Source organism: Penicillium chermesinum (assembly GCF_028974085.1).
Source record: "Penicillium chermesinum strain IBT 19713 chromosome Unknown utg000003l:1.0-5111272.0:1.0-5115320.0, whole genome shotgun sequence".
In the NCBI taxonomy this organism is placed as follows: Eukaryota; Fungi; Ascomycota; class Eurotiomycetes; order Eurotiales; family Aspergillaceae; genus Penicillium; species Penicillium chermesinum.
This window is the reverse complement of record NW_026695313.1, coordinates 1,660,225-1,683,626: the sequence shown is the minus strand read 5'-3', so window position 1 is coordinate 1,683,626 and position 23,402 is coordinate 1,660,225. Positions and strand designations below refer to the sequence as shown.

The 23,402-nt window shown below is 51.3% G+C and overlaps 10 protein-coding genes across 10 annotated transcripts; 3 read left to right on the top strand and 7 right to left on the bottom strand.

The window, feature by feature from the left end:
• Window positions 1–111: 111 nt before the first annotated feature.
• N7468_003528 (uncharacterized protein) lies at window positions 112–699 on the bottom strand (the record flags this gene model as incomplete). Its single annotated transcript, XM_058472825.1, has 2 exons — window positions 112–264; window positions 343–699. 2 exons carry the CDS (start codon window positions 697–699, stop codon window positions 112–114), a joined length of 510 nt encoding a protein of 169 aa, XP_058331828.1.
• Window positions 700–1,277: 578 nt separating this feature from the next.
• N7468_003527 (uncharacterized protein) lies at window positions 1,278–2,258 on the bottom strand (the record flags this gene model as incomplete). The annotated part of the gene is made up of 1 exon (XM_058472824.1): window positions 1,278–2,258. One exon carries the CDS (start codon window positions 2,256–2,258, stop codon window positions 1,278–1,280), a length of 981 nt encoding a protein of 326 aa, XP_058331827.1.
• A 625-nt stretch (window positions 2,259–2,883) lies between these two features.
• Window positions 2,884–4,359, bottom strand: N7468_003526 (uncharacterized protein; the record flags this gene model as incomplete). Its single annotated transcript, XM_058472823.1, has 1 exon — window positions 2,884–4,359. The coding sequence occupies one exon, from the start codon at window positions 4,357–4,359 to the stop codon at window positions 2,884–2,886; it is 1,476 nt and encodes a 491-aa protein (XP_058331826.1).
• A 1,034-nt stretch (window positions 4,360–5,393) lies between these two features.
• N7468_003525 (exocyst subunit SEC8) lies at window positions 5,394–12,448 on the top strand (the record flags this gene model as incomplete). Its single annotated transcript, XM_058472822.1, has 17 exons — window positions 5,394–5,712; window positions 5,782–5,841; window positions 5,920–6,063; window positions 6,252–6,473; window positions 6,526–6,571; window positions 6,623–7,457; window positions 7,507–7,591; window positions 7,644–7,688; window positions 7,740–7,983; window positions 8,206–8,984; window positions 9,054–9,152; window positions 9,284–10,269; window positions 10,319–10,435; window positions 10,493–11,069; window positions 11,124–11,275; window positions 11,327–11,434; window positions 11,492–12,448. 17 exons carry the CDS (start codon window positions 5,394–5,396, stop codon window positions 12,446–12,448), a joined length of 5,775 nt encoding a protein of 1,924 aa, XP_058331825.1.
• A 1,681-nt stretch (window positions 12,449–14,129) lies between these two features.
• N7468_003524 (putative integral membrane protein) lies at window positions 14,130–15,516 on the top strand (the record flags this gene model as incomplete). The annotated part of the gene is made up of 5 exons (XM_058472821.1): window positions 14,130–14,282; window positions 14,335–14,439; window positions 14,493–14,890; window positions 14,938–15,002; window positions 15,059–15,516. The coding sequence occupies 5 exons, from the start codon at window positions 14,130–14,132 to the stop codon at window positions 15,514–15,516; spliced, it is 1,179 nt and encodes a 392-aa protein (XP_058331824.1).
• Window positions 15,517–16,115: 599 nt separating this feature from the next.
• On the bottom strand, window positions 16,116–16,334 carry N7468_003523 (uncharacterized protein; the record flags this gene model as incomplete). The annotated part of the gene is made up of 1 exon (XM_058472820.1): window positions 16,116–16,334. One exon carries the CDS (start codon window positions 16,332–16,334, stop codon window positions 16,116–16,118), a length of 219 nt encoding a protein of 72 aa, XP_058331823.1.
• A 765-nt stretch (window positions 16,335–17,099) lies between these two features.
• On the bottom strand, window positions 17,100–18,041 carry N7468_003522 (class I SAM-dependent methyltransferase; the record flags this gene model as incomplete). The annotated part of the gene is made up of 1 exon (XM_058472819.1): window positions 17,100–18,041. One exon carries the CDS (start codon window positions 18,039–18,041, stop codon window positions 17,100–17,102), a length of 942 nt encoding a protein of 313 aa, XP_058331822.1.
• A 399-nt stretch (window positions 18,042–18,440) lies between these two features.
• N7468_003521 (NAD(P)/FAD-dependent oxidoreductase) lies at window positions 18,441–19,930 on the bottom strand (the record flags this gene model as incomplete). The annotated part of the gene is made up of 3 exons (XM_058472818.1): window positions 18,441–18,905; window positions 18,929–19,288; window positions 19,367–19,930. 3 exons carry the CDS (start codon window positions 19,928–19,930, stop codon window positions 18,441–18,443), a joined length of 1,389 nt encoding a protein of 462 aa, XP_058331821.1.
• A 538-nt stretch (window positions 19,931–20,468) lies between these two features.
• On the top strand, window positions 20,469–22,142 carry N7468_003520 (aromatic amino acid and leucine permease; the record flags this gene model as incomplete). The annotated part of the gene is made up of 1 exon (XM_058472817.1): window positions 20,469–22,142. One exon carries the CDS (start codon window positions 20,469–20,471, stop codon window positions 22,140–22,142), a length of 1,674 nt encoding a protein of 557 aa, XP_058331820.1.
• Window positions 22,143–22,600: 458 nt separating this feature from the next.
• On the bottom strand, window positions 22,601–23,155 carry N7468_003519 (uncharacterized protein; the record flags this gene model as incomplete). The annotated part of the gene is made up of 2 exons (XM_058472816.1): window positions 22,601–22,756; window positions 23,003–23,155. The coding sequence occupies 2 exons, from the start codon at window positions 23,153–23,155 to the stop codon at window positions 22,601–22,603; spliced, it is 309 nt and encodes a 102-aa protein (XP_058331819.1).
• Window positions 23,156–23,402: the final 247 nt, after the last annotated feature.

Below are 23,402 nucleotides of genomic sequence, written 5' to 3'. Positions count from 1 at the left end.
TATGCTTAGTGGCCTGCCCGCCAATTCGTAGACTGTAAACTAATTGACAGCCTAGGAATAAACTCCGTTCCCTTTTTGGTTCTATATACATGATCTCGCCAGGGTAGGCTTCTAGAACTGCGCAAACGCGGCAAGCGCCATCATAGTGCCGAAGCTGGCCTTGAAGGGTCGGTGCCTCGAGAGCGCACGTCGTACATCGGCATTCTTCACGTATTTTTGAATCCGCTCGACCGGAATGATGTTATATCCCTTAGATGCAGCATACTAGAAACAATGAGTCAGTAAGCCAAAATAGAAGAAAGAATTGAAGGAGCATCCGCTCCACATCCAGCTTAAACGTACCTCAACCAAGACAACACCCATACCCAAAAGCACGACCAATACCCTAGAGAAAGCCCGCAATCCCACACCAGCCACTAGGCCCAGAACACTGCCCAAGCTAATCTCCTTCATGTTCTCCGGTGTCAGGAACGCAGCTTTAGCTTGTGCCGCAATGCCGCTTCGACCTTGCTTCTGAACCAGAGGGTCTTTAATGAGCCAGTCGGGCTCAGAGGATTGCGGTTGAGGAGGGCCATAGTCGCATCGCAGGGGGGACGCGCGGAAGGGCGAGAGAGGGGACAGGGCAGCTGCGGAGACACCGAGGCCCATGCCGAGACCGATGCGGGCAATTGTCGGAGGGGAGAATAGGCGGAATGACATTGTAGATGGTCTCCGAGAGGAATGGCAAGCTTGAAAAGGAGAGGCTGATTTAAGAGGTTAAGAGGTCAATTGGAGTTTCTAGAAGAATGAGACCGAAGGATGTACTGTAATCTATGGATGGTTTTGGGGTTCGATTAGATACCGGGTGATGTCATAGGCTGTCACGCCCAGCGTGCCCTCTCCGTGCTCCCGGATTGGCGGGCTGGGCAAGTATGCAAGACGGCATCTGGTGGGTTTTTGTGGGGGTTACACCTGCATAACACTGCGGGGCTTCTGTGATTTGGGATAATTCTATATCCTTTGGTTTCGAAATGTTTGGTCTTATGTTACCAGGGCCTGGATAGCGAGGCTTGGGTAGCCACTGCGCTGTGTTGTTCTCTACGATATGTAAGTGGGATGCCCTATTAATGCACCCACCTGGTACAATGGAATTCCAAGTTTGAAATGGAGAGATTTCCTAGAGAATGAACTTCAGTTTGATTGCAATCTGTCTTGACATAAGAAAATGAGAAAATCGAGTACTAGTAAACCACTGCCGTAAAGGAGTCACCCCCCTGGCTACCCCACCTTAGACTAGTCTATGGCCAGTCATTAGGGTTGTTCTCCGCTGTGATCTCCCTCTTCTCGCCAGTCTTGAGGTTGTGCCAACACATATAAGGCCCAGGAGCAGCAATGCGCTCAAGCTCGAAGCGTAGATTCCACGACCCGTTGACACTGACTTTATAGACACTGATCCGGGAAATGCGCATCGAATTTTGACCAAAGGCTCTAATGATGCCATATGAAACAATACGTCCAATGCGAGTACCCACGATACGAGCAAATTCTTCACTGAGCCGTCCAAAAGACTTCAGCTGCCTAGGTGCCATTGCAGTCTCCCCTAGCACAATTCGAATAACTTCTAAGGTCTGCTGGTTTCCGATGTGACAAGCATAGATGCATGCCAAGTTGTCCAGGTCCCCGTGCGCTTTCCTATACATACTGATGGCGATATCATTGACATGGGGCAACTCTTGGTTCGCGTGGCCTACACGTGTGATTACCATGATCCCAGGGCAGGTGTATCCAGAGACCCCATCGCCCCGATCATTGAAGTTAAGGTCCCAGGTCACCCACTGTGACGTGTTGGGAGGTGGGGTGAGTCGAGGCCATTCGTCCGTGGGAGGCAGAATAATTTCGCTTCTGATAAAGTCGGCAGCTGTATCATACATGCCATACAGTCCTAGACGCTGGGCCGTTCTATAGTGCATCTCCTCTTTCGAAACAGACTGCACCATGTTTCTTTCTTCCACCGCGGTATCGTGGCCCAAATTGATTATCTTGGAGTATTCTATCAGGCCCTGAACAACTGGGCATTCTCCCTGAGTGCCCAGACCATGGACCCAACCAGTTACCCGGTCGCCGAGGACAACTAAGCGTTCATCTCTGCAGGGCCAGTCAGCGTGTCGGGGACCAGCAATACTTGTCCGCCGCGATAGCTCACGCTCTTCACGTCTGGCGTTCTCGCCTCTGGGGCAAGCTGCGGGGCATTCGGAAAAAAGGTGCCACGGGCAAACCATATTGATTAATCGTAGATAATCTAGAAGAGGTGATTGTATTTGTGTTTTGGAACTAGGCTGAGTAGAGTCAGCTACCGCTATAACAGTGTCTTGTTGGCTGTTGAGAGTCTAAGATGACCTTTAACTCCAGTCACTGGGAAATGCTCTTGATTTTATACCTTTTCCTGAATGAGCCCAAATCTGGCGAGAAAGAACCGTTGCGACAAAATCATATTGTGTGGATGTTCTATCGGCTTGAATGGAACTTGAAACAGCTTCTTGAAGATGGTTTGTGGCAGCATGGGTTTAATAAAGATACAAGTTTGAGCTTAATAGTATGTTGTTTGTTTGCATCTTGGTCAGGTGATACCTTTAGGAATCATTGAACATATTTGTCTTTGCCATATTAAAAAATCTTTATGGAGCGAAACTATATGATACTGAGAGTACAATTTGAATAAAACCTACAGAAGAGACATGACACAAGAGATAATGCATGGAGAAAGAGGTGACATTGTGAAACATTTTCTATCATCAGAACATATATCCTGGATATAGAAGTGTTTCATGCGAAATCCGAGTCTATGATCTATGAAAGTATACTATGTCTTTGGCTAACCTCTAAGAGCTTTGGCCACTAAGTTCTTTATTTCATGGATTCGCCCCACGCAACCCATCTTCGGACACACGCATCCACTCTGCGTAGTGCTTCCTTAGCTGCCTCGACCTCAAACCACTCACGGTGCTCTTTGCCGCAATCGTCACAACGACCCAAATCCCGTACACGCAAGTCTGCAAGCTCGAGGTGGATCAACCGTTCCACGCGGTGAACGTGGGGCACTTTCCGCCCTGGCACTAGAGCATCGTCGGCACTAGTACTCCGGCCATAGCTTCCACGGGCCGGCGATGAGGAAGGAGACGAAGGAGTATAGGGATAATAGCGGATCAGAGTGAGATCGTGGGAGCATTGTCGGGTCCACTCGTTCAACCGTCGATGTACATTGTTGGTACGTCCAATTTTGAGACAAATTGAACCAGGCGCAGTTGATGTAGGGTTTGATGTCAACGCATTCATATCTCGGGCTTTATTTATAGCATCACTGACGCTACGAGGTTGGCCTGGTGGGCGGAGTCGAGCATGTCCTGACGTTGCGGGAGGAAGTAAAGAAGATGCGATATCCTTCGGCATTGGAGATTGCGCGTTGTTCTGTGTTTTTTTGAGCGGAGTCAACCAGAACATGTATATATAGCCTTCCTCGTCGGCTGTAGATATTTGCTTATTTAGCTCTGTGAGAAGCAGGGACGTCGTTGCTGGGGAGAGCGCGGAGGGTATCCATGAAAGTAATGATGAGGTTTTCGATGAGGATTTCCTTGGATTTGGAGGTCGAGAATGTGATTGAGAGTGCGGAGATGAAGAAGTCCTCTCCCCTGAAGACGGAACTCGAACGTAAGCGGGCCTTCCTTGATACGGCTTTTGAGGCACCGGTGACAGTCCTTGCGTAGGCCGGCTTTGCGCCGGTCTTTGTATGGGCTTCGATGGTCTGTAATCGCCCTCGCCTTCTTCATCTATAATTTCGAAGCAACAGAAAGCCTTCTTGCGGCGACGCTTTTCATTGAACTTGTTCTCGGCCGTCTGCCGGCCGGGGCGTGGTTTGGTTGAAGACTCCTCATTCTTTATCTCGAGTACCCCGAGTCGGTCCATCAACGTGTCAATGCTAGTTCTTGGCTTCAAGTTTGCCTGAGGATTTGGCACGTTGGAGGGACTCGGAGCAGACGACATCGCCTGCTCCTTATGCTGCCAGCAATATAATGAAGCTAAATCCGGCGCCTCATGGCAGCCAACTTTGTTTCGAGGTGGAACGGCTGGAGAAGAAGCTGGTGATGTGGCCAAAGCACGCCGGCAAGGTCGACCTTGGGAGGTAATTCCTCTACAGGTTGTGGCAGGATTCCGAGAATCTGAGCGAGGCAACAGGGACTCTGGAGTATTTGAAATATGAGGCATAGGTTCAGTTGATACCCAGAGATCTGTATAGTTACAAGGAAAAAATATATCTAAGTGTGAAGGTATCCCTAGGGTGGAATAGCGATAGAGCCGGCGCCATTGTGCGGTGAGCGCCGGCATGCACAGTAGCGCCAGTACCCATTGGGATCTCTCCACTCGATCCACGTCAGGCGTGTAAGGCGCGAAAAAAAGGGATGTTTTATTTTTACAACGCACCGCCACACGAGGCGGTGCGGGCTGTGCCTGACAGCGGGAATGCAGGTCATCCGTTTACGACAAGGCTAAGATAAGCCCCAAGACGAGGGGCTCCGATGCAGTTGCCACCGATATACTACGAGAATTTGAGCATCACAAGTAAAGGATGTTCTTGATCGTGTGTTTACTGGGTCCATCCCCATGACACGGTTGGCGAACCCGACGTCGGAGCCCTGGAGTTATTTCGGCCGCTTAGTAACTCGATGAATAGACCCCGGCGTGGATCATGTCTCAGCTCAAACCATGAGGTCCGGCAAGTGTCCTTGAAATGCGATATAACCTCGGAGCTTAGAATCTTTCGCAGGGACACCTGAAGGCGCAATTTTTCATGAGGGGTAGACTGTGATGACTTCAGTACTATGAGCGTATGTAAGGGAGTTCCGCTTTGTGTTGACAAGTTCGCTGTGGGAGAAGAAGCCTTTTGGGCCCATAATTTACAACTGGCTAGTCTGGATCTAGCAATGTCACAATCACTCGGTGGAACAGTGAGCCAAGAACAGCGAGCAAAAACACCGCGAATTTTGACTCTCATTCTGGTATATCTTGGAGTGATTAAGTGTCCGTTTCCACGTATCGGCTCATCAATGTATCAATCGCTGGTTGTCTTTAGATGCCAGTGTGTTCTTCGATGACTGGGTGGTGTTCCTTGAAGCCATAGGCTCATGGGCGTGGTTAGGTGCATCTCTCAATATTGGTTGTGTGTATTTCTATAATCGTCAATTTACATGCTCGCCTGTAGATATGCTCTAGCTCAATATCGATTCCGTAACTTTGTGCTCAATCATCTATGACGATGATTCGATACTTTGCCTACTCCTAGAGACCTTCATATAAGAACATGTTGATGCGGCACGTGCTCATCGAGTGGAAGCCTGGTTTACAAGGCGACAACACCCACCATGCAGACGGCTCGGAGCGGCCAACCAAGCTGTTTATCAAATCCGCCTATCATCGGCGCGCAGCTGGCCCTTTGCTCCCCGCCCACCCCGCCACCTAAGCTTGGATTGCGAGAGACTTGGCGCATCCTGCTTTGGGCGTCCATGCTTTTCCTGCATTCCCGCCTTCCCTGGTCCTCTTTGCGATCGCTAAGGCCCTTTCACCCAAGGTTCTTCTCCACCTCCCGTCAACGCTACGCCGTCGACATGGGTACCGTGGAAACCGGCGCTCGCCTCGCGCGACTCAGGCAGTTGATGCAAGAACAGAAGGTTGATGTCTACAGTATGCGGTCAACGCTCCATACCCATTTCCCCCGGATCTTGGCTGACATATGAAACTTGTTTCTAACAGTCGTCCCCTCCGAGGATAGCCACCAGTCCGAATATATCGCCCCGTGCGATGGCCGCCGAGGTTAGTCAAGTGATCTATCGCAATTGAACGTCTATAGTGGCCAGCAGTCTTGACTCACAAGACTTTTTCCAATCGCAGAGTTTATCTCAGGTTTCTCCGGCTCCGCTGGCACCGCGGTCATCTCTTTGAACAAAGCGGCGCTCTCTACCGACGGACGATACTTCAACCAGGCTGCCAAACAGCTGGATAGCAATTGGACTCTTCTCAAGCGTGGAATCGAGGGTGTTCCCACGTGGCAAGAATGGTATGAAGAATAAGCGCCAATGTCGCATCAGGGCAGGATTGACATATTGTAGGACCACGGAGCAGGCCCAAGGGGGCAAAGCTGTAGGAGTGGATCCGTCTTTGATCACAGCTTGCAAGTGCACCCACCCTTCTATATAGGGTACACAGCTGACCTCTATCTGTAGCCGGAGCGCGGAAACTGGCGGAGACTCTTGAGAAGAACGGATCCTCTTTAGTTGGAATCCAGCAAAACCTGGTTGATCTTGTCTGGGCCAAAGATCGTCCCGCACGCCCTCAAGAGAAAGTGCGAGTACACCCGGTGAAGTATGCTGGAAAGAGCTTCCAAGACAAAATTGCGGATCTGCGCAAAGAGCTAGAGGCGAAGAAGAAGGCTGGTTTCATCATCTGTGCGTCAGACCAATTCATCTTATGCAAACGCCTTCAACTGACAGGATTCAGCTATGCTCGATGAAATTGCCTGGCTTTTCAACCTGCGTGGAAATGAGTATGAAACGTCTTCCAAATAGCTATTGGATCTTGCTAACCTTTTTCCTAGCATCCCCTACAACCCCGTTTTCTTTTCCTATGCCGTGATTACACCTACTACTGCCGATCTTTACGTCGATGATGACAAGCTCACTCCGGAGGTCAAAGAACACCTTGGAAGTGATGTGACTATCAAGCCTTACGATTCCATATTCGCGGATGCTCGAGCCTTGAGTGCCGCAAGGAGCAACTCCGCTGATGGTACTCCCACAAAATTCTTGTTGTCCAACAAGGCTTCATGGGCACTGAGTCTTAACCTCGGAGGTGAGGCGCAGGTCGAAGAAACTCGTAGCCCCATCGCCGATGCGAAGGCTGTCAAGAACGAGACTGAGCTGGAGGGCATGCGTGCCTGCCACATCCGTGATGGTGCCGCGTTAACTGAGTACTTTGCCTGGCTGGAGAATGAACTGATCAACAAGAAGACTGTCTTGGATGAAGTTGATGGTGCAGACAAGCTGGAACAGATTCGTTCTAAGCACGATCTGTTTGCCGGTCTTTCCTTCGATACCATTTCGTCGACTGGTCCTAACGGTGCCGTCATCCACTACAAGCCAGAAAAGGGCAGCTGCTCCGTTATTGACCCTGCTGCTATCTATCTTTGCGACTCGGGATGCCAGTATTTTGATGGAACCACTGACACTACTCGCACGTTCCACTTCGGTACCCCTACCGAGTTTGAGAAGCGTGCTTTCACCCTCGTCCTCAAGGGCATGATTGCAATTGATACTGCTGTTTTCCCTAAGGGCACCAGTGGCTTTGCTATCGATGTTCTTGCACGTCAATTCCTTTGGAAAGAAGGATTGGATTTCCTTCATGGAACTGGCCATGGCATTGGCTCCTACCTGGTAAATACATGTTTCTGCAAGATTGATCTCCTGTACTAACGCTCATTAGAATGTTCACGAAGGACCCATGGGTATTGGAACTCGCGTCCAGTACACCGAGGTCCCAATTGCTGCCGGAAACGTCATTTCTGACGGTGAGCGCATAAATTGATCGCTGAAAAGTTGCATTGCTGACCATGCTTATAGAGCCCGGATACTACGAAGATGGCAAGTTTGGTATTCGTATCGAGAGTAGGTTTTTCCAAGAACTCGGCGAACTTCCTATATACTGATATTTTCCAGACGTCGTCATGGCTCGTGAGGTCAACACTCCTCAGAAGTTTGGAGACAAGCAGTGGCTCGGCTTTGAGCATGTTACGATGACCCCGATCGGCCGTAACCTCATCGAGCCATCGCTGCTCAGCGATGCCGAGATCAAATGGGTGAATGATTACCACGCAGAGATCTGGGACAAGACTCACCACTATTTCAATAACGACGAGTTGACTCAGAAGTGGCTAGAGAGGGAGACCAAGCCAATCTCGAAGTAAGGTAGGCAAATGCCGGTCCTCTGATGGACGAAGATGTTGAAATAAGACAAATTCCCCAAGTGAAATATGTACTTGCGCATATAATATAGAAATTATCATTTGAATAAACAATTTCACCCCCAGTAACTGTTCTCTCTACTTTTTGCACGAGTTAAGGAAAGAGGCCGAGATGACGCTTCTGCGAGATGAATTTCAAACACATGGAATGCGGGCCGAAGCTCATGTGGAGCCCAAGGACTTCGACTTCCCCATCCCGCCCCGTTACCATACTGCACCCCACGCATCATCCTCGACCACCTTGTCGCTCATTGCGTGCTCAAGAATGGTCGCCGGTCCCTCCGAACATATGATCGCGCGCAAGCCATAGTCTCTGAACTCCACACGAACATCCAATCCTCCTCTCCTCGGCCCGCGCACCCCCCTTGTCACGTCACAGGTCACCACGTTCCCCATCAACACGCCGACACACCCTCGGGCATGAGTGGCAGAAGCGGCTACGGCAATGGATACGGGTACTCCGACTCCGGCCGATACGACAATGGTGATGGTAGGTACGGCAGCAGTGAGAATCTCGGCGTGAGTGGGTATAGCGGTCGAAGCGCTAGCGGTGAGCGTCGGCCTGGTGGCTACGGAGGCTTTTATCCTGAGCCTTCGCAGCAGCCTTCGCTTTCGTCCAGTCCAGGGTCAGGTCCGAGTCCGTCGCCAGACCGCAGACGTGAGCGTCCAGGCCGTGATTACCGCGATGCGCCGCCGCGACACCCGCAGCCTCCGCCGCAACCGCCGCCGCAGTCTGCCTCCCGTCCAAGAGCCCGACCACCGCCGCAGAACCCCAGTCCCGATAGACGCTACCAAGCTTCGAGGAACGATAGACTTCCTCCGAGTGGGCCCCCGAGCGCACCTCGCTATGCGCCAGATCACCGACCCGAGAGGAGTTCACCGGAACCAGGTGCTGTGCTCAATACGGGAGAAGATTCGGGAGAACAGATGTCGGTGGAGGGTAAGTAGATGAGATATCCTACACCATCAGAGGGCATAGAAGTTTCTCACACATTATCCTACTTTCTAGAGGTTCTCCAGTCTATCCAGCGTGATTGGGATTTCATGACAGATGCGGAATGCATACCTGTCAATGTAGCTCTCAATCTCATGGATACGAGCACTTTGGGTAAAGCGGATCGAGAACCTGAGTTTTTGCGCATGTACAATCAGATCCAGAGAACACTAAAATCGATAGTGAACGGCAAGTCTTTCCATTGTCCGGCAAAAGGGGCTCGCTCTAACAAGATCAACCTCTAGAGCACCACCAAGGCTTCAATAGTTCTATTGGTACTTACCACAAGATCCAAGGCAATATAGCCAGCTCACAGAGCCGTGTCCGAAACCTGAGGGGGTCTTTGGAAGATGCGAAGAGTGGACTACTGTCCACGAAGCCGGAGTTGAAAGGCCTCGCAACGTCGTCTCAGAAGTACGATGATATATTGCAGCTTTTTGCGCAGATCGAAGAGATTCAATCTCTTCCAGAAAAGCTCGAGTCTCGAATTTCCGACAAGCGGTTCCTTGCGGCAGTGGAAGTCCTCCACACAGGTCTCCGGTTGTTACGACGGTCAGAGCTTGAGGAAATTGGGGCACTATCCGACGTCCGAGCCTACTTCAATAACCAAGAAACCTCGCTTACTGATATCCTGATCGAGGAGTTGCACGATCATCTATATCTCAAGTCACCTTACTGCTCGGACCGCTGGAAGCCTCCAGTTGCAGAGGGAGAGGCCAATTCGACGAGTTGGACCGGCAACCGATCATGGGAGCGTCCCGTATACAATTTCCTTGCCAAGTTCGATGCATCAACGCCCATGGTCGAGGATGCCTCTCGAAATCCAGAAGCTGACACATTTTCCTACATTCAGCTGCTGATCGAGGCGCTTAATAAGATGGGTCATCTGAACGTCGCTGTTGATCGAATTGAACAGCGATTGCCGGTAAAGCTTTTCGCAGTGGTCGACAAAACGAACGCGGAGGTCGATGCTCGCTATCCTACTCCGAACCGCAGCTACTCATCCCATGATAATCAATTCAAGTCTCAACTCCCAACCGAGAATATTGAACAGCGCGGCCACGTTCTTTCCGAATTCCTCTGGGCTCTATATGCTAAGTTTGAGTCCATTGCCGAGAGCCATCGAGTCGTGCACGACGTTGTTTCGGGAATAGTACAACGAGAGGGACTGAAGAACCGTGCGAATCTTGCTGATGGCTTCAAGGAATTGTGGAAACTATTACAGAGTGAAGTGTGTGACCGCCTGTTGAGGCCTATGGTTCAATACTGACGGTCGACAGATCCGATCCCTCTTGCATGATTACCTTGCGACAGACGGAGAGGCATCTTTCCGATCGCGGGCCGGGGAGGCAGAGACGCGACGGAATTTCCACCCTAGCAATCGGGACAAGAACAAGGTATAACGGCCCTTCCAATCGGATTGGGAGAATTATCAGCTAACGTGGATGATGAAGAAAATGTTCAAGCTATCTGATCTTGAACACAGCTCGGAGATGAAAGCAGAGCAGGATGAATTAGATGAAATCCTCAAATCCTCCGTTCCTGGCCTTGTATCGAAATCGACACAGAAGGCTGCAACCAACGACGACTCCGTCACTACTAGGGGCAACTCGGGTACTGGCCACAAAATTCTACTTGAGCCCAGTGTGTTCAACATAAAGCTGTTGCTCCCACCGTCTCTCTCGTTCATTCAACGACTAAAGGATATTGTGCCGGCCGATTCAGACATCTCTATGAGCACATTGACTTCCTTCCTCGACGACTTCATGGTCAATGTTTTCCTTCCTCAGCTAGACGAAACCGTGACAGATCTGTGCACGCTCAGCTTTATTGCAGCAGATTCTTTCACCGAAGATCCTCAATGGTCACAAGTTTCACCAAGGCCAATCTTCCGTGGCACGGTGAAATTTATGACCATTGTGAGAGAGTTTAGCAAGATGCTTTCGAGTATCCCGCATGACCAAGCATTTACAATGCTGCTGATTGACCAGATTGTCACTTACTATGACAAATGCTGCGGTTGGTACAAAGGTAAGACATGCTTGTCTTAGAATCTAGTGTTGAAGAATACTGATCATTTTCCAGCTATGGTCACAAAAGTGTCAGCTCGCAACCATGGTGGTGCAGTCAGATTAAAGGCTGCTGCTGCATTTGCTGAATCTGGGGATATCCATGGGATTGTCGATGAGCTGTGGATTGGAGGTGCCGGCACAAACAAGCAGACTTTAATTGACACTGTGAGTGGCCCTCGGTACGTGGACGTGAGTCCCGGAAGTTAACCGGCCTAGGAAATCGACCTTCTTTTGAAGAAAACTACCGCCGTGCCTTTGGAGCCATACGACATCATATCAGACCCCAAGACTGTCGTCGCCCTCTCACTTCTCTACAACAGCATGGTAGGCTATTCTACTGGAACCATAGAGACGACGGTGTCCACTAACCTCTTCAACTAGCAATGGCTCGGAAGCCATCTCACAAAGCTCAGACTTGTGATTGATCCTGCAACAGAAGCAAGCACGTCAAGCATAAGAGGGAATGGCCGCCCATCGCGCAGATGGACTTTATTCGGAGCTGTAAACCCCAGACGAGACAGCCTCAACACCCCAGTCTACCTCCCTCTCAATAATGATTCGGCTGCAATATTTGACCAGACTGTTCGATCGCTCCACACTCTGGGCTCGAACGCTCTCCTCACTCTACACGTCGACATTCGGTGCGGAATTATCCACATGCTCACGAAGACAATGTCCGGTCCTAATCCCCCTCCCAACCGCAACTCAGAGCCCACCACCCCTGTGCCAAGCACGATAGACAATTGGTGGCACATTCTCATGAATCCGCCCACATCTGCGTCGCCAAGTATCCTTGAGCTGAACAGCGACCTCATCGCATTCGACACGAACATCTCCACATACCTCGGCCCCGCTGAACGCTGGTTCATCACCTCAGGTCTGGCCCGAGTAATCGACCGCGTGTTCGTAGCTTCCACCAGCTTCATCGGGGCAATGAACGAGAACGGTGCCCTGCGCCTCCAGCTTGATGTGCTCGTTCTCCAACAGAACCTCAAGAATATTATCATCGACCCGAGCGCCAATCCCGCCACCCAGGAAGTTGTCGCGCTGCCTCGTAGCGCGAAGTTCCTGGACTGGTTCCTCGAAGGCGCCGAGAAGGCCTTAGACTACGCCAAGGAGGAAAAGGAGACCTTTGCGGCGCAGGGCGAGCAAGCATTGGCTGCTGGGAATGACGAGCCTTTTACCTACGAGGAACTACGGGTCTTGGTGGATCTGTGTTTCTCGGAGATCCTGCGCGGGCCCCGTGGCGCGGAGAACCGCGAGGACTTCATGTCCGCAAAAAAGGCTAGTGCGGATGCTCTTCTGCGGTTGAATGAGGTGATGTGGGATGCTCGGTAGATTAGTCCGGTTTAGGCATAATGCGTTTTTGGGAAGCCCTCTTTTTTTTGGTACATCCAGGATGAAGACAAGGTTTAATACCCCAAACCCCTAAAAAGAGGACATACATCTCACCCATCGCCGTTCCTCAGATCCTTCAGCCCGTAGGCGGGCATTGCCAAAGACGAAAGCTGAAAGGTTGAGAACTTGGAGCAGAGCTAAGAGCTTCCTTTTTGTATGTGTTCAGAAATATCAATCGATTGCCACCGTCTTGGAAATTGGCTCCAAAAAATCCGGGTTCAATTAAAATAGTCTGTTTCTTCATCCTCTCCGGTAGTTTGCGTGCCCGTCTTATCCGAAGTTCGCCTTGGCGTGTGTATCCGTGCTACACAAGGGGACAAGAACCGCTCGTACGGAGTAGAGCGCGAAGCCCTAGAAAAATCGAGTGATGCTAGTGCGGTTCAAACCTTCGCTCCCCTATTGCTGAGACGGCTTCCATCCGAGTGGCCAACTAAAACCCACTTCCCAGACATGATCATCGAGAGTGGATCGGCCTCGTGGCGACACAGAGAATCAACTGGCTCGCCCACGAGGGCTGCTCGACTTTTCCAGACTCAGTGGCGTCCAAGCTGCCTCTCAGAGCCGCATATGGAATATCAGGCCAACAATTTGAAGGTGAAGCACGCTGCCTTGGGCAGGTGGTGGTGTAGGCTTGCCATACCGAGTGGTGTGCTGCCATCTGGCCTGATCATATGTCGACTCCTACTCGATTTGGTCGGCAATTGTGCCTGACATGAGCCGTTGACCCCGCTCGCTTCCACGATTATTCCGTCCCGTGGCTTCTGTGGGTATTGCGTTCCCGTCCCCACGTGCGAAACAATTTCTTTGTCGGACGCCACATCTGCCACTTCATAGTCTTTTGGGGCGGATCGCCAGTACTAGCATTGTTTCAAGACCGCCATCTTGCAAGAACTTGCGGCCTGTGGGAAAGAAAGGAGATGCTCTGGGCAGCCTCGTGAATCGGGTCCCGTCGAATCCCGGAGTCTAATATCCTGGTCCAAAAAAAAGGTCTAGTATTGGGCCGCTGGAACCCCCCTGTGAGGCTCTATTTGATCCGGCCTGTCAAAGCCCTGTTAAGGTCGAATGTCAAATGAACCCAAAATTGAGGGTCAAAAGACGCTAGACAAGGTTTATTTGCGGTTAGACATCTGCATGGACGGGGGCTCCTACTGCTTTGGGAACTGGCCAGCCCGCAGTGGAGGCGGTAACAGTCGGACCCAACCGTGTTGAACGAAAAGGACTCGCTACACTAGCTTAACGCTCCTCTGCATCCTCTGCACAAATCCCCCTCGGCCGGGAAGGGGGATATCATCTAGCCTTTTCATATTTGCCATTGTGGGCCTCGCGGGCCTCGCGGGGTGCGCAGAACTGCCCGTCCATCCAGTTTCGCGAGAAATTGCCTGCGTTCTTCAGTGGATCTCCTTAGCTCATTTCTGATTAGTCTGCTCTGGCGCGCTCTCCATTTGTATTCCGTGAAGGCCCAAGCTATTGTCACACTAGAGCAGCCGCCCCTGAAGCCGCGCGTGAATAAGATCGAGACCTTCCTACCCTTTCTTTTTCTGCATGCTTTATTTTCTTTTAAGAAAATATCAAATCACAACCGTCCTGCAGAATCCTCCGATCATGTTTCGGAATCGCTAGGATGACGGACGAAGAACAGAGGGCCCTGGCCGTCAAGACGGTGGCGGCCGTCTTTATGCCCATAGCCACCATCGCGGTGATGTTGCGATGCTACGTCCGTGGCTGGATGGTGAAAGCCTTCGGATGGGATGATGGTGCGATGGTTGTTGCGGCGGTAACTACTCCTGCTCTACCCCGGTTCTCCACGGCAGGACTGACGATATTAGCTGTTCTATGTGATGTTCAGTGCTTGCACGATCGGGGGCACTCTTTACGGCACAGGATATAAGTTTATTAACCTTGAGAGCCAAGACCGCGTGACCGCGATGAAGGTATTGGCTAGAACCCGTTCGAACATAGGAGCGTATCTAACGAATTGGCATAGTATTGGTGGTACTGCGAAGTCGCGTACTGTCTTGCATCGATCTTCGCCAAGATCTCCATTTGCATCTTCTTGATGCGGATCACGATCAAGAGGGTTCATAACTGGATCCTGTACATCGTGATGGTCCTGACAGTACTGGCTGGTCTCGTATTTTTCTTCCTCATGCTCCTCCAATGCAAACCTGTCAACTATTTCTGGAACCGCACTGCCATGGATCCTGCTATCGAGGGCTACTGCATCAGCATCAACATCATTATCACCATGACATATGTATACAGCGCCTTTGCCGCCCTGTGTGATTTTACAGTTGGCATCCTGCCAATCTTCATTGTTCACAATCTTCACATGAAGAAGCAGGCCAAACTGGCCGTCGTCGGAATCCTGAGCATGGCCTGCGTGTACGTTCAGTCATTCCCACTACTCGGACTTCACTGACCAACCATAGTGCTTCGGCAGCTGTGATCATTCGTTTCCCCTTCGTGAAGACGTTCGCGAACCCTGACTTCCTGTGTATGCTGGTCCTTGTCTTTAAAGCCCTCCTAACCTTGAGCTCACGAAGTCGGCAGATTCCACCTATCAGATCGCAGTCTGGTCCAACGTCGAAGCTGCCCTCGGCATCACGGCAGGTAGCCTTGCCACCCTCCGACCACTTCTCCGCCAATGGATCGGTTCTCGCTCCGGGAGTGATTACACCGGATTTCCTCGACAGTCAGCATCGCGCCGTATCGGCAACAGCGCGCAACATCCAGTGCCACTAGGATCAATGGATGGAGAGAACAAAAGCGGATTAAGGCCAGACAAGCTGGCCGTTGTGGTGACCAATATCCATGGTCAAACGAGGAAAGGCAGCAATTGGACTTTGTCCCCCGGTTCCAATAGCAGTGAGGATGAACTGACAAACAGTTCAAGTCCACCTCACCCCGCCAGGATCGAGGTCGGCGTCCACCGTACGTTCGAGGTCACTCAGTCGACCGTGGATGGCGACAGCGTTGGGTCTCGGCGGGATATCAGGGAGCATGTATAAAAGTTTCCGTCGTTCATGTATCAAATACCTCAACTATCCCACATCCCTACCCTTCGGATGCCAGTGATTGTTTCGAGACGGTGATTCGTCCTATGCTTCTTGAAGTAGCGATGTGGTTTATGAGCCCGCCTCTCCTTCCGTTCATATCTGGAACAAGTCGATATTCGTCTTTGCGGGCTTCTCTCAAGTTGCCTCAGCGATGCGGCTCTGCCAGTCTGAGCGCTTAGGTGCGGAAAGAAGTGCATTGTCACAATGGGCATCGCGGTATCCAACGCTACCATAAGCTCTGCCTCATACCAAAGTTTTGGACAGTGGTGCTTTCCTTTAGCACGAAATGTCTGATAAGGGGAGCTAAAGGTGAAGGCCTACACTCTCGGCACCGGGACACTGGTGATATATCTTGAAGGCTGGCGTGTGTGCCATGCGTCAATCGGTGCTGTCCATTTGCTCTATATCCATCCCAATATCACATCGCCTGTAGCCCATATGCAGTTTCTCTCACCGAAAAGTAACCAACTTGGGAAGCATATCACATCTTTCAAATGTAGAATAACGCCATCTACCCATTTCTCGCCCACAGTATCCGTGCGATTCGTACGTTAGCCCTTGCGTCGGCATTCGTATATGAGGGCCTCTAGATTCCGTTCTCGAACTTCTCTCATGTATGCCCGTTGTTCTTCTCCAAGCTCTTTTTCTGCCGGGCCATCAGAAAACCCATTCGTCGCCATGGAGTGAATAGCGTAGCCGATCACGACGCTCAGAACGCTGCCGAGGATGATGCAGAAGACATAAAGGGCATATTGCCCTGGGGTGCCCATTTCTATCAAAGCCGGAATTGGTTAGCAACTCGTCCGAAGCATGAGTGTCGGGCTGTCTTACTGGCTGAAACCTGGTACTTTTAATTAGCAATAGTAGTCTTTATGATGCCACCGGCAGTGCTGAAATCTCAAGAGCAGACGTGATTAGGAGAAGCACGCTCATAGGAGACGATACGCCTTTAAGGAGCCCCCGCTGCTCCTCGACCTAGGCGTAAGGCAATTTCCGCAGTCATAAGGGCCTTTTTTTTATTTTCGATGTAGTCCAGGTTGCATGCACCATTCCTAATTCATCCTCACGATACTCTCTAGGGCTGGTTCAACTCTATAAAAAGTAGACATGACGTCAAGAGCCGAACGGGCCAATGGCAGCGCTGGAATTGGGGCATAAAGCAACGCGCTAAACTGCAATTGCAAAAGAGCCAGCAACGTGTGATTGGTCAGGGTCCTTATCTCATCCAAACGATGGTGATTGATTGTATGTTTCTGAAATAATTCTGGTGCGCACCCGGAGTCAGGTAGGCTCGAGGAGTTCTTTGACTCGGAATGAAATGTGGCGGCAAGCATGTGGTTCCAGCCTGAAAATTGAATGAAGATTAATGAATCCTCTAAATGAAGGTTAATGAACTCTCCACCAAATTTCTACCTGGCAGCCCAGTACGTGTGCCTTAAAGAAGAACCGAGATACTTCCATCTATTGTATATTCGTCTAGCGGCTTGGTTCGCATTCTGATTCAAATTCCTGGTCTGGCCTATTGGATACCCAGATTAATTGCCTCGCTTCTTCACGATCAATACTGCCAGATTGGGAATCGAAGTAAGCACTTCCTTTCCCGGTTCCACGCCAGCTTCATGCAGCAGACGCGCAATCTTGTTACGATGGATCTTCACCACATCCTGATCAGTACCTCGCAACTCAGGGTGGGCTTCGCGCCATCGCGTCACCGGACTCATAGTGTCCATGATCTGCTCAAGCTTGTCCAGGTCAACCTGGGTATGATTCGGGTCATCTTCGGGCAGAGTCCAATCCTTCCGAACGAAGTCCTTCTCATCGAAGTCCGGCTGAGGAGGATCAATTGTCCACGGAAGCGGAAGAGAACTATACCCATCCCGCGTCAAGACGTTCCCTTCCGCCATATAGGGCTTGAGAGCACCCTCTCCAAGATCATTCAGCGCCTGGTCAATCGCAGCTGCATTCGGCACCGACGGATGCATTTTCGCCGGATTGCTCGTCCACAGCACCACACTGCCATGTGGCTTCAAGACGCGAGCCGCCTGGTGCCAAAACTCCTGCATCTTGAACCAGTGAGCGGCGTTGCCGGCGGTGATCAGATCGATGCTTCCTGCTTGGATTGGAGGCGAGAGGCTCCGCCCCAGGTCCTCAGCGGTAGAGATCTCATAGCGGATCGGCTCGGAGGTCGCAGTGAGACCGCCCTTGGAGCGAGCAACTGCGATCATGCCTTCGGACGGGTCGAGCCCGAAGGCGTGCGCAAAATGCGGGCTTAGGGCCCGGGCTACGTTGCCAGGGCCGCAGCCCAGATCAACGATGCGGTCGAACTGGCCGCCGGTGGCCGCATGGTCATCGATAATGCTTTGGTAGAATTTAGGGCTGTAGTCCGGCCGCCCTTTGGCGTAGGCTTCGCCTTGTTCTTTAGTGTAGGAGGTAAATGTCTTTTCGCTTGTGGATGGAGGCGCTGTGGCTTGGGCCATTGTATCTTGTGTAATCTTGGTTCAATGTGCTGGAGGGATTATGCGGGGGGGCGTTTTCGAGGAATCAAGGTCAAAGCGGATAACGGAAGTCCGAAATCCGGTACTAGCCACGAGATGACGGTGTGCGATGTGTGGTGAACGAGCAGACTCGGATGTGTCCTTCGACGAGGATGCGAAGCCTTAAGTACTCCACTGTCTGATGTTCGACTACTGCAATATCCGAATGCTTCGGATGCGAACGGAAAACGCGGAGATTTCGAAGATTCCGTCTCGACTATCGAGCGGGACTTCGGGCCCCAATTCATTATAGATTTAAAAGGGAAAAAAAGGTCTGTTCATTGTCATTATTCTAGTTTCGTTCCTATCATCCGAGTCCTATATATATCCAAGCTTCAAAAATCAAGGTTTGGTAGCAGAAGGGCTACCGCCCCCCAGAATATCTCCATCCTCAACTGTCCCATTCAAAGCCCGATCGAGCCTGGCCTGAGTAGTCTGGAACAGTCGGGGCATGCTAGTTTTCTCGAACGGAATGTTCATGGTGATCATCTTGGCCAGCTCTTTAGAGGAGAGCCAGATCACTGGCATACCGTGGCCGTTGAATCCAGCAATGATATACTGATCCTGGGCTTCCGGAACACAACCAATATGGGGATGCAGGTCGTAGGAATAGCCCATGACACCGGACCAGATCTTGTCCACTTTGGCGCCGGTGTCCTCCCATCCGCGGTAGGTCCGTTGCATGTACCCATGGTAATAGTCCTTGGCAGAGTCGATGAGGACGCCATCGTCCACGTTGTCGTACCACTGCTCCTCGTGATTACGGAAGACAGCAGCAGCGCCTCCGACAATAATACTTCCATCTGCCTGGGAATCAGGTATGAAAGGACGTTATCCTCTGTTCGGTGGATATAGGAGTTATTCAGCAAGGGCGGTGTCGTCTCTTCAGGGACCGTGATCCGGGTGCAGATCCCCTTGCATGGCACGATGCTCTTTTGATACTGAGGCAAAACACCGGAGACGTACGCATTGTTCGCGAAGACAACTTTGCCGGCATGGATCTTTCCCCTGGGTGTGGTGACAAAATAGCCCCCGGTTGAATCAGGCTCGACAGATGTGACAGGCGTATTGGCTTGGACGTTGACACCCGCGGCGTGAATCAATCTTGTCAAGTGTAGGATAAACTTGTAGGGCCACATAGTCCCCGCTGTAAAACTGGCGCAGGCCTTTGCTCCCTTGACTCCGCAGATCTGTTGACTGGTAAGCATCTATCCTCGGCCACACTGCTGCAAAGTGATAATAATAAATATCCGGATCCAGCGACGTACCCCTTCTACTTGATCTCCCGTGTAGAAAATCACATCTTCCATGTACTCGAAGTTGTGCTCCACCATCTGATCATAAATCGCCTTGGCTTGCTTGGCACCCTCCTCATTGCACCACACATCGAGCGACCGCGCAAGAGTGAAGTCACAGTCGATCTTCTCCTCGCGAATGATTTGCTTCAGCGCGAAGAGATTGGCGACTTCAAACTCCGCCACCTCCGCGCCCGCGCGTGCCCCGGCTCGCTCGATGTACTTGGGGACGTGGCCGTACAGATCTGGTCTGGCGTGACCGCCATTCCGCCCAGTTGCGCCAGAACACACTCCGCGAGCTTCGAGGATCGTGATGGATCTGTCCACGTCCGGGAAATCTTTCACGAGGTGGTACGCCGTGCTGACACCAGCGTAGCCCGCGCCAATGATCACGATATCACTGTGCTCCGGCAAAGCCTCCGTGGAACGAAGATCATGGAGCTCGTCCCGCTGGGTCTGCCAGAACGTCTCCAGGGGCGCATCGGCAGGAACACACCGCGAGGTTCCGGCTACTGAGGGCTGATTCGCATGAGGCATTGCAACTGATTGATTAGATGGAAGGCTCTCTCATCTTCCATCGCCCTTATAAAGGGCGCCACGGCTTCTGGCGGTGACCCCGGTGGCCATTCGGGATGGAGTCTGCCCTCCGAGCCCACCGGGCCGGTATTTCCTGTTGTGGAAGATCCATTCCGAACTCCGGAGTTCGATCTATATGAGGAATTATCTGGTTCAACCGGGGAAGACAGGGCGACCTGCCGGTCTTTATATGATTTATCTTTCTGGGGCTCAGCTTTTTGTCGCGTCTCGCGCGGAAAATAGCCTTAATGCCGCCGGGCACTGGGTCCGGTCCCACTGGCCAACGACAGAGTTTCTATAGCCAAATCCTCGTGGATAAGCTGCCTGACCTATCCTTTGATTGGTGCTTCCCGTTGGGGTCACTATACGACTTGCATAAAAAGTGGAATGATGAGAAATAGAAAGAACCCTGAAGGGCTTTTGTTTAGGCCTGCGTGGCAGAGTATTTATACTCGAATTTTGTTTCTGACACTGTCTCGACCATCTAACATCATTCACCATGTCTTTCGTGATAAGCAGTGCGTCGTCAAGCAAGGACAAGTCTAGCAAGCTGGTCTCGGACGTGGAACGCCCCGAAAGCGACTTAGAAATGGGAAAAGAGCCGGAGCCTGAAAATGTGGCCGGCCAATTGGAAGAGTTGCATGAGTTCAGGCAAGGCCTTCACCAGAGGCATATTCAAATGATTGCTCTGGCAGGCACAGTTGGGACAGGTCTTTTCTTGAGCTCCGGGAAGGCCATCGCCACTGCTGGGCCTCTAGGGGCCTTCCTGGCCTACACATTCATGGGCATCTTGACAGCCAGCGTGGTGTCTGGTGTTGGGGAAATGGGTGCTTTGGTGCCTCTCAACGGTGGAGTCATACGCTACGCTGAGATTTTCTGCGATCCTGCCCTCGCCTTCGCCAACGGCTGGAACCAAGTCTACTCGTATATTGTGTCGATTCCATCGGAGCTCGTTGCTGCGGCTGTGATTGTGGAATTCTGGGTCACGATCAACAATGCAATCTGGATTACCATCTTCGGAATTCTCATGATCGTCACCGCCCTTCTCTTTGTGCGGATTTATGGCGAGCTTGAATTCGGGTTCTCCATCTTGAAGATCATGCTAGTCATTGGCATCAATATCATGGCCTTGGTGATTACTTGTGGCGGAGGTCCCAACCACAAGGCCATCGGCTTCTCCTACTGGAAAGAACCCTTTGGCCCATTCGTGCAGTATTTGTCGATCGGTGGCTCCTGGGGTCGCTTCTTGGGATTTTGGTCTGCGTTCAACAACGCGCTCTACGCTTACTCCGGCATCGAAAATATCACCATCGCGGCCGCAGAGACCAAATCACCCCGTCGGGCCATCCCTATGGCTGCGAGGCGAATATTCGTCCGCATCTTGCTTTTCTACGTGGTAACCATCTTCATGGTGGGCCTTGTCGTGCCCTCCACCGACCCGAACCTCCTCAAATCCTCCGGCACTGCATCGCAGTCGCCCTTTGTCATCGCTGCGCGCAACGCCGGAATCAAGGCCGTGCCCTCGATCATCAACGCGGTTGTCTTGACCTCTGCGTGGTCCTCAGGAAACTCCAACATGCTGGGCGGCTCTCGAATTCTCTATGGCATGGCCAAGCAAGGCCATGCGCCCGCCTTTTTCACCAAAATCAACCGATTCGGTATTCCATACATCGCGGTCGCTTTGTATGGAATCTTCATGGCATTGGGGTACATGACGCTCTCGAGCTCTGCCAGCAATGTTTTCAACTGGTTGCAGAATGTGGTCTCCATTTCCACTCTTGTCAACTGGATCTGCATCCTCGTTGTGTACTTGCGGTTTTTCTATGCCTGCAAGAAACAACAGGTCAATCGCCAGGCAGAACTGCCGTGGGCTGCTCCGTTCCAGCCCTACAGCTCCTGGATTGCGTTGATCATCTTCATCATCCTCTTTTTCACCGGCGGTTACACCACTTTCATCCATGGCCACTGGAGTACTGAGACTTTCATCTCCTCGTACTTCAACTTGCCCTTCATCATCGTGGTATATGGTGGTTATAAACTTGTGATGAAGACGAAGGTTATTCCTCTCGAGGATGTGCCTATCCGACCATTCATTCAGCAATATTTGGATAACCCTGAGCCCGAGCCGAAGCCTAAAACTGGGCTCCAAAAACTGAACATCCTCTGGTCGTGATGAGTGCCATACCTTTCATAGTGCAATGCACGGCTTAAACCCATTGAAAAGCACACTGGCAGCTCTCGGGCATGGAAGCAACAGCTGTAGGGCTGTGAAGGGTAGAGCGAAACTCCCATGGATGGCCCTTGCACAATCGCATGGACAGAGCCCCGAGATATGGAGAAAGGAGATGACCGAGAGCTGTCAACATAATAAGAGAGAACCTCCTATTGATAATTGCTTAATCCTCATCCATGTATATTTGGAAATGAAAAGTTTTGTTTTTGGGCTTTATCGCATCGAGTCAGGGGAAGGGTAGCATTCTGCCGAAAGGATATTTCGTGTTAGCTGGTGCCTTGTTCAAGTAGATGAAGTGTACGCTGGGGTAACTTGTTCTTAGCCTTTTTCACTTTGGAAGAGCCGTCCATTGCACCCCAGGACGATGTCTGCTATCTCGTCCCCATCACTTGTCTTTTTCAAACAGCCTCAGCCAGGCCTTTGGTCTGATATACGAAGGGTATAAGCATACCCTCGATATCGAAGTTTGATATGGAGAAGACAAACTCTCGGATCTTGCCGTGCATGTAATAGACATTGCTGCCAGTCTCGACCTCGTGGTATAGAAACGAGTACTTGAGCCACATCGAAGAACTTTCCATATGTCAGCTCTTGCACTCATTTCTCATGGAACCGGAGTATGGAATCAAGCAGGAAAAGAAGTTACGATATGGTCAGGGGCAAAGAGAAAAATGGCTGGTAAAAACTGGGAAGATCTCCCAAGGTTTGCTACCAGGGTCCTCGATCCTTCGGTGCCGGCGTGTCCCATTAGTTAGTGAGGCCATCTTGAGTCAGACTTTTCGTCAATGACTGATAGGCACCGCAGTCTTTGAGGATGGCGTGGACCATGCGGTGCTCACTGTTCTTTTGTCCTTCTGCTTGAGACTGGGAGCGAAGCTTTGGATTCCTAGGAGCCAGAAGCCTTTACGGAGTAGCCATACACAGGAGTTTGTATTGCCAGCAAGGTCCTCCATGGCGATATGGTCAGCTAAATGAATGGAGGCATGTGGTGGGACTCGGTCTGAGAGCTAAGCTCGTTTCAGCTCAGTGATGGCCAGCCCCCTGGGGCTCATACCGGTATGATAAAGGGCTGGTAGGCAGAGGAATTGAGGCCAGTATACCGTCGGGACGCCCTCCAAGACGTAATTCGAGGAACTAACACCAGGATTCAGTTAAACCAACCAGATTTGTTTTTCTCTAGACTTTCCCCTTCCCGTGTAC